This window comes from Poecilia formosa, unplaced genomic scaffold, assembly GCF_000485575.1.
Source record: "Poecilia formosa unplaced genomic scaffold, Poecilia_formosa-5.1.2 Scaffold38, whole genome shotgun sequence".
NCBI classification, from domain to species: domain Eukaryota; kingdom Metazoa; phylum Chordata; class Actinopteri; order Cyprinodontiformes; family Poeciliidae; genus Poecilia; species Poecilia formosa.
The window spans coordinates 1,421,994-1,431,414 of NW_006799977.1; the positions used below are offsets into that span (position 1 = coordinate 1,421,994).

General features: G+C 38.6%; 1 protein-coding gene across 1 annotated transcript; it reads left to right on the forward strand.

The window, feature by feature from the left end:
- Positions 1 to 79: 79 nt before the first annotated feature.
- Positions 80 to 4,240, forward strand: foxd3 (forkhead box D3). The gene has a single exon (XM_007550861.2). It carries the CDS (start codon positions 1,598 to 1,600, stop codon positions 2,795 to 2,797), a length of 1,200 nt encoding a protein of 399 aa, XP_007550923.1. The 5' UTR covers positions 80 to 1,597; the 3' UTR covers positions 2,798 to 4,240.
- The last annotated feature ends 5,181 nt before the right edge of the window (positions 4,241 to 9,421 follow it).

Genomic DNA, 9,421 nt, shown 5'->3' on the forward strand with positions numbered 1-9,421 from the left:
TCCGTAAGTAATTAATTAATACGAATTACCTGATGAACAAAAGTAAATTTGATGTAAAACATGATGGTAATAATAATTCTAACAATAATAAAATAAATAAGTTATAAATAAATACTCTGTAAGCATAACAAACTTTAAACGAGCATTTAACTACAAAAAAATTCCATCATTTAAATTCCCTTTATATTAAATTTTTAAAAAAATAAAGTCCTTGATTTTAATTCCTTCAGCTGCGGTGCGAACTTTCTATATTTTATTTCTAGTTCTACACATTTCTCTTCAGCATGCAAAGTCCGCATCAATTATTCTAAATATTAGCGCCGAAACAAAAGGATCTTGCTGTTTTCCCAAGCCCAAACTTCAACCTTTAGCGCTCACCTCCAAGCCTGTGAATAAAAAATGCTTCCTTTGAATTCACCCGCTGTCTACATTTCCTAGATTTTTTTTTTCAAATGCAAACACATGCAATGATCTGGGTCGTTTGCACCTCTTCCAAACTCTTAAGGAAATGCGTTCCTCTCCCCCAACATTCATGGTCGATTCCGCCGCAGCTGCTTCCTCGCGCTCTTCCCACTAATCCTGCAGGAATAAATAGACTTGGAAATCATGTTTTGTGTTCGCACATTGAAGTTTCACAGCGGGATCTATAATAATGCAAACATAAAGTGGTGCATCGCAGCCAAGACAAGAAAAAGATTAAGCAGTAGAATTCACAGATGGTTAAAAAAAACCCTTCTCATGCACAATTTCACAGTTTAAAAGGTAAAACACACTCAAAGCTCGATCAAGCAGATTCCCTTAACTTAGCTGTCGCTGTTACCGCTCTGCAGCTGTCAACACAGTTCGAATTAGCAAAAGTTAAAGGTTGTTTTTGCGCAGCCACGTTAGAGCGCTTCAGATCTTTCAATCATGCAGGCCAATTTTCTCCCCCTGCTCCTCCTCCTCCCTCCGCCACCGTTAAATGGTCTATGACGGACGAACACAGAAAATCAGCGGAAAGCAGCGCTGCTGATGTCCCATTGTTGACAAATCCAAGAAACAACTCCAGTTTGCATGGTTTAACGGAGAGCGGAGAGAGCAAAGCTTTGGAAGCGAAGGAGAGATGAGAGGTGGGGGGTGTGGCGTCACCGAACCACGTGTCCAGCTCTGATAGTATATCTTATACAAGGGGGGAAAGTAATCTATCAGTCAGTCCGGTTAAAAAGCTCCGGCCTTTTTTTCCAAAAGCAGAATGTGTCAGTTCGACTCAGCTCGCCAAATATCGCTGGTTTAGGACGCCGCAGGAGAGACGCCGGAGCGCAAAAGGCAAAAGAAAAAAAAAGAAAAAAAAAAGTTGCGCTTTCTCTCCAAATAACTTCTGAGACAAAACGCACCGCTCTGCAGGCCCCGCTAACTTCCAGCGTGGGGAATATTTCTCGAAGTTTGAAGTTTTTCTGCACACCTTCAGATCGTTGGAGACCTCCGGTTTTTGTCCAGCAGACCCCCGGTGTGCGCGCACTGGCCGCTGCACAGCTGTTTCCACTTCTGTGAGTTTCTTCTTCTCCTATTTTATTTTATTTTTTAATTTTTTTACATTAAAGTGTGAGTAAGCCGTGAGATGACCCTCTCTGGAGGCAGCGATCGAGCCAGCGACATGTCCGGCCAAACTGTGCTCACAGCCGAGGACGTGGATATCGATGTGGTGGGCGAGGGAGACGATGAGGGCATGGAGAGGGTGGACAGCGACTGCGACAGCCCGGGGGGAGGCAGCATCCTGCACGGCTTTCGAGGAGAGCCGGCCGACGATGACTTGGAGGACGAGATCGAGGTGGAGAAGGAGGAGATGAGGTCCGGAGGAGGGAGCCCATGCTGCGAGAGCTCTGGGGAAGGAGAGCCGGGCTCAGGGAAAGGAGAGGGTCATGACCAGAGCGCAGCGCCGGGAGGAGCGATCCAGAAGCCCAAGAGCAGCTTGGTGAAACCGCCTTACTCCTACATCGCCCTCATCACCATGGCGATCCTCCAGAGCCCGCAGAAGAAGCTCACCCTCAGCGGGATCTGCGAGTTCATCAGCAACCGCTTCCCGTACTACCGGGAGAAGTTCCCGGCGTGGCAGAACTCCATCCGGCACAACTTGTCGTTGAACGACTGCTTCGTGAAAATTCCCCGGGAGCCCGGCAACCCCGGAAAGGGCAACTACTGGACCCTGGACCCGGCTTCAGAGGACATGTTCGACAACGGCAGCTTCCTCAGGAGGAGGAAACGGTTCAAGAGAGTTCAGCCGGACGTGCTCAGGGACCAGACCGCACTCATGATGCAGAGTTTCGGGGCGTACAGCCTCGGAGGCCCCTACGGGAGGCACTACGGTATCCACCCGGCTGCATATTCCCACCCGGCGGCTTTGCAGTACCCCTACATCCCACCTGTGGGGCCCATGCTCCCGCCGGGCGTCCCCCTGCTGCCCTCGGCGGAGCTCAACAGAAAGGCGTTCAACTCTCAACTGAGCCCGAGCCTCCAGCTGCAGCTCAACAGCCTGAGCACGGCATCTATGATAAAATCCGAGCCGTCAAACAGGCCGTCCTTCAGCATAGAGAACATCATCGGGGTGTCCAGCTCGTCGTCCGTGACGCCGGGCGCCGCCCAGGCTTTCCTCCGGCCTCCAGTCACCGTTCAGTCGGCCCTGCTGAGCGCGCAGTCCCTCTCTCTGACCCGGACCTCTGCCGCGATCGCTCCCATCCTCAGCGTCCCTTCAAATATTATTTCTGGACACGTTTTACCTTCAGCGACGGCGGCAGCGGTCTCCAAATGGCCGTCACAGTGACTGAAAAGCAAGGAAAAAAAAAAACTCTTATTTTTATATAGAGACTTTATCACTGGGAGGCGTGAAGAGCACAAATCAATAGGCAGCACTGGACTGTAAAGCCATGAAAAAGACTCTTGAAATACAAGAGAAATGAAAAAAAGAAAAGAAAAGGAAAGTATTTCTGTACAGGTAACATTTGTAAATATTTGTAAAACGAAAAAAAGGGAAAATAATTTTACCCGTCTGACTTTTATCTGTCCTTTGTTCCTGTTTGAGATCTGTGATAATTATTTTGATTTTTCTTTTTCTTTTTTCTATTGGAGGCTCGACTTGACACATTTCATACAAGACACGATCAAGTGCAAAAAGACTGTTTATAATAATATTATTAATAATAATAATAATAAAAAAATCAAATATATGTAATTCTATGTAGTTATCTGGTGTTGTAAGCTGAAATTATTTGTAAATAAATTTATGAAAAAGTTAAAACTATTTTCATTTCTTTTAAACGTTTAAAATAATCTGACATGTGTTTAAGATATTAGGAGTAAATATCCGCATTGGTCTATTAGAAAAAATAATTGCAATGAATTTACAAAAAATGCAATGCAAAATAACAATTTTAACATTTTATTTTTAATGTTCGTCAAAACTTATTATGCTCATAATTCATAACTTACCAGCCAATAAAAAGAAACGAAATAGCAATAACAAGAGAACCCTTTTTATCAATCTTGTCAGCTCCAAAATTTTCAACTATTTGTTTTCATATATTATCAATTCATTTTTTGCAAAACCCTCAATAATTAAAATTATATTCATATAAATCAGATGTGTTATAGAAGAGGATTAATGTAGTTAAATAAGTTTAGCGCTAAATATCAACCGTATCAATGTAAAATAAAATAAAACACACACACACTCTCACACACACAAAAAAAAATTACAAAGCTTTTAAAAGTTTGGAATATGTTTTTTTATATAAAATTATAGCACATAATTATATGGAACTAAAAGGGTTTTCCAGTTTTCCAGTCAATGATCCCGGCCTGAGGTCACAGTTTAGACACATTTTCATCTCCCATCACATCACAGCCGGATCATCTTACAGAATATTCTGCGGCTTGGCCACCATAAAGGTAACAGTTTCGCAGTTGTGTCTGGCTAATCGCTTCTACACAAACAGCAAATGGCGAGTGTGTGTGAGAGAGTGTGTGTGAGAGGGCTTTCAGGTACTATATTTATCCGATCCCCATGGGAAAGGAAAAGGACTTCTGTTTCTGCTTCTGTTCCTCCACAGGCAGTCAAGATGGTGCTGCTGATGAAAAGAGCCTCATCAAATTGTTTCTGCTGACGGATTTCATTCACTCCTTTGCATGTCACAATATTACCTCACTAAATACATGTGTAAAATTTATACTGGTTGCTGATCGATTCGAATCACGAAACCAATTATGGTAAAAAATAAAATAAAAATAAAAAAAGGGGGAGGAGGAGGTGGGAGAGATATACTTTTATTTTATTTTATTTTTTGTTAAATAATTTATCCGCTAGTCCTACCATAAAATTAGATTTAAAAAACATCATAAATTAATAAACAAACAAATAAATAAATCTTATTTCAGGGTCTAGAACTGTATAAAAATAAAATACAAATAAAAAAACTATTCCAAAATGCATTTTAAGATATCAATGTTTTTTTAGATTTAGATTTTTTTTTTTTTTTTTTTTAATAAAACAAAAAATACAACATCAGCAGTTCAGACATTTGCTCTGTTTCGCCTGTGATTCGGAGGCTGGCATGGGAGAAGGCGTATTTTTGCTCGTAAGGCAAACTCCGCCTCTTCATAGAGAAACAAAAAGTTCTCATCTTCATATTAGAGGAGAATGTCCGCATAAAAATCATATCCAATAATTGAAGTGGGACGTCGCACCCGTGATGCTGCAGGCTGGAAACGCTTCAGCAGAGATCAAAACCCCTAGAGGGCGCTGATCAGCACCTAGAACACCCAAATAAGGAAATAACAGAAACGTTAGAGTTTAATCAGTTATGTTACTCTCCCCTCCCATACTACAAACAAATATGATGTCAAACAACCGTTACAGGAATCCAACAACGTAATATTTTTTACTAATAAAAATCCAAACTGTTTGGTGTGCATTTGTATTCAACCCTCTTCATTCTGGCACCACTAAATGAAATACAGTGGCTCCAGCTCAAAGAAGATAACATTTTTCTGCAAAGACCAGTGTTTATGACGAGGTTTTCAATCCCTTAACCAAAATGGCACATCTGCAAATCTAACGGAATATGGCTGGCTACTTAAATTGACAGGCTGGGCAAGTAGAATAAAAACAATTATTTCTTGTGTTTTACACAAATCTGGCTTTTGTGCAAGAGTGGCAAGAAAAAACATTTGGAAAAAAAAAACTTTGAACACAAATTCTACGGTGAAACGTGGTATTGGCAGAATCACGACCATGATTCGTGATTCTGCAAAGACAGAGAAGCTAAGAGGCTTCAGAAGATTTTTGACTGAGAAAGAGATTCTCCTTCCAGCAGGACAACAAAAATTTAACCAGTACTTCAATTGAATGGGTTAGATCAGGGTTGTCCAAAGTCCAGACTGGGGGTATTTGTTATGAATTTATGTGCCAATTGCACAAATTTGACTGACCATCAAAGTCAAGTTAAGTCAGGTTTATATGCATGGCACATTTAAGCAACAAGGCAGTTCAGAGTGTTTTGCATAATAAAAACATACAATTACCAATTAAAAACAAGCAGTAAACATTGCATATTGTCAAAAGCCATCATCAAATCAAATCACATCAATATGTCAATGTTTCACCAAATACTAATCAAAAGCAAATTTAAATAGGTGGGTTGTTAGCCTTTGTTTAAAGGAACTCAGTGTTTCAGCTGTTTTGCAATTTTCTGGAAGTTTGTTCCAGATTTCTGATGAATAGAAGCTGGATGCTGCTTCTCCTCATTTGGTTCTGGTTCTGGGGATGCAGAGCAGAGCAGAACCACAAAACCTGAGCAATCTGGAAGGTTAATACCATAACAAAAGTTGGTGCTATGCCATTCAGTGATTTATAAACTAACAGAATTATTTTAACGTCTACTCTTTAAGTCTCATTCTATTCTCACAGGCCTGTTCTTGTTGCTAAGATTAGCCTATGACCATTGACTCTGAAATGTCAGAAATTATTTACTTTTTAATAAGTCTGAGACCCTATATGGGTCAATTTCCTACAAAAAAATTGTCACTTTGTTTCTGTCAATAAAGTATTCCATGTTTAGTTTATTATTGAGCACATAACAATAAAAAAATCACAATGACAAAAAATTATGATTCAATTTTTAACTTTTGTTGTCATATGGCAAAACATTTGGACCCCATTGAGATAGATTAAAGCACATCCATGAGTTGGAATGGCCCAGTCAAAGTCCAGATATGAATCCAATTGAAAATTGATTTTTTTCAGTTGCTCCTCGTTTGATCTTGGTGAGCTATTTTGCTGAAAAGAAGGTAGGCAAGTAAGAAATGTCAATTTCTAAATGGGCAATGATGGCAGAATGCCAAAACAAAAGACTTTAAATTGTAATTATATGAAAGTATTGACTCAGGCAACATAATAAAAATGCATTGACTAATCAAGGCAATCTTATGCTACAATATAGTCCTAGTTGTTATATGTTGATCAGAATCTAACAAGCTTCTTGGATCACACATCCAAAAATAGCATAACCACTGATACTGCTGCACATCTAAATTTAAGGCAGATTTGGGATTAAGACCTTTACATTTGACTACACATACAATTAACTCCACCAAATGTTATGCCACTGTTTTAACAATCTGTGGTGAGCGTTTTATAATAACTTAACATTCAGTTTATCAGTCCAAACTTTACAGTTTGGTGTTTTAAACAATGATGTAGCCTTAGCCTACCTGCTCTTTTGACCTGCCACACGGATTTGTTTTATATGAACATGGATGTCTCAGCTGTATGGCAGCCAGGACAACAATTAATCCATTTAGTCTCTAAGACTGGATGAGAACTGCATTTTACTTTTTCAAATCAGAAATATTAAATTATACGTGGAATTTTTAATCCATTCAAGATAAAATTGTTATTGTTGCAAAGTGATTTATTTGTTTTAAACTACTATATGAACCCCACAGAAGATAAGGGTGATGGATAAGAGGCCTTCCACTCTCAAAGACTTTCAGTCCATCAACAAAATAGCAGTGAAAACATACAAAAAGCTACGGAGCAATTATAAAATGAACTTGATTGCTCTAATGCAAAAAAAAAACAAAACATTTCTACACTGATTATTAAGATGTTTATTATTTGTTTTAGACATTCCACTTTTTATTCAAATGTACATACACATGGTTAAAAAATTACTTTTTTACACTGATTCCTCTTTTATTTTTTAACTATTTAGAGGAGCCTATCCCAATGTTCTACCAAATCAAACTAATTCTAAATCTAAATCTACCAGTGTTACAAATAATTTTAGATTTTGCTATGTATTAATGTTGTCTATCCATGTATTTAAATTTAGTTTTATTTCAGTTTATATATGTAGCACAAATTTACAATACGTGTCACTTGAAGTCACTTTAAAAGACAAAGAAATTCAATTTCTATAGTTAAACCCATTTAATCATTTAGATAGATTAATATCTTATTACAAACACTCAATCTTACAGTAATACAGTGAAATTCCATTTATTGCATAAATTGGTAAAATGGTATTCTATCAAAGAAAATCCCTGAGACACTTTTAGTGATGAACTTTGCAGTAACCAGTCCACCTGAATGAAAAGTGCTGACAGGAGATAGTTGCTTGCATAGAGTTGTTAACTTCACAGTAATTCCTCATATTAAGTATACATGTGGTGACAGTGAAAAGGAACAACCCCAGTTTAAGAAGGAGAAACCTGCAGCAAAACGAAGCTCACTGTGAGCGGTCATCCGCTTTGACCAACGAGGGATTTGAGAAGACAGAGCAGATAGACAAAAAAAAAAAAAAAAAAAAAAAAAAACACAGAAGCCCTGGTCACAGAAGTACTTTCTATGTTAACCAAAAATGTTTAGCTAATGACTGAAGTAGCACTTTTATTGGTTTTAGCTCAAAGAGAGACATGTTGAGAGAGTTATTATTTTTATTACGATATAGAGCATGCTAAATTAAGCAGTTATGAAGTAGTTAAGCTCTGAGCCAACCATGGGATGCAGAATATTACTTTAACATCATTCTGTCGTTGTGCTTTTTGGAGTCACACATGTCAAGTTGATTTTAGCTTGTTAATTAGTCAGGTCATCTGCTCCATTCTTACATTAAAAGACTTTAAACTGCTTGAAGGGTAAAAAAGAAAGTGGTTGTTTTAAAACAGCAAGTTTTCAAACAGTTGACACAAGTAACCCACCCATGCCAATACTGCTGTGCAAACAGCAAAGCCTTGGCTTACCATCTTTACTACATCATCCTCCACCAGATGCTACAGTCCTTTTCTGGGCAGGGAACACAGACAGTAAACGTAGATACATCAGTTGCTGAATATTTAAAAAGGCATAGAGATGAAGCAATAAATGACAAAGTAAAGCTGGCGTGGCCAGGCATTAATAACTAATAGGTAGCACTGAGTTATAGGCTGCTGCCGTCGGAATGAAAGTGTCATTGCAAATCAGCAGTTGTGCGAGGTTATTATTATTTATGCATAATTGATGGCGGAACCACAAGGAACATGTCACACCCAACAAATCCTAATACCTTGGGAACAAGGATGATGGTGTCAACAGAAGAAAAGGTCACATGGAGGAGGAAATGGCCCTGCAGGCTGGGATTTACATGGTGAGGGGAAGATGTACTGTAGCATAGCATCTGTGTACAGAGGGTGTCTGATACTAAACATACAAGGCAGCTAATATTTTCACTGCAATATAACATAAAAAGAGTTCATTTGAAGAGGTTTAAATTTTAGCCATTAATATAATATGTTTGCTTTTAGATTGAGAGTTTAAATTTGAAAAGCGCTGTAAGCTGTAATTACAGCTGTGTTCTCAGTTTTTTTTTAATTCTGCACTTCCCTTTATATCATATACAGTCAATATAATGTGCAAGTCTCAAAAATATACATACACCCCAATTAATGTTACCTTAAATTTCCTTTGGCTCAGACAGCACACCTATTTGCACAGTTTCTGTGCAAATAGAGACTATTAGATTTCAAATAAACAGTCTTTGTCAGCTTTAAAGATAACAATTCTGAATTGTTAAGTTTAAAATTTTGACTGCATTTCTAAACATAGTGGCCAAATTTTTTTTAGAGCTGAGATTTGGCCTTTGAGAAGCAGATTCCAGAAGGCTGATGTTAGCCTGTTTCATCCATCCCAAAGCCAGTTTTAAAGTGTGTTTGGGATTTTTGCTCAGCTGAAACCTTGATGCTTTAACCATCCGGCTGTTGCACTGAGGTGAAAGTTAAAGAACTTAGAGTTAGTTTTCATTCTTCAATATTCTGTCCACTTTATGCATTTCACTAATACCACAGACTGTAAAACATAGCATAATATCCCATAGCATAATGCTGCCACCAGCATGCTTAACAATGGGAACAG

Coding starts and splice junctions, on each gene's coding strand:
- foxd3 (XM_007550861.2), top strand. CDS start 1,598: ATGACCCTCTCTGGAGGCAGCGATCGAGCCAGCGACATGTCCGGCCAA.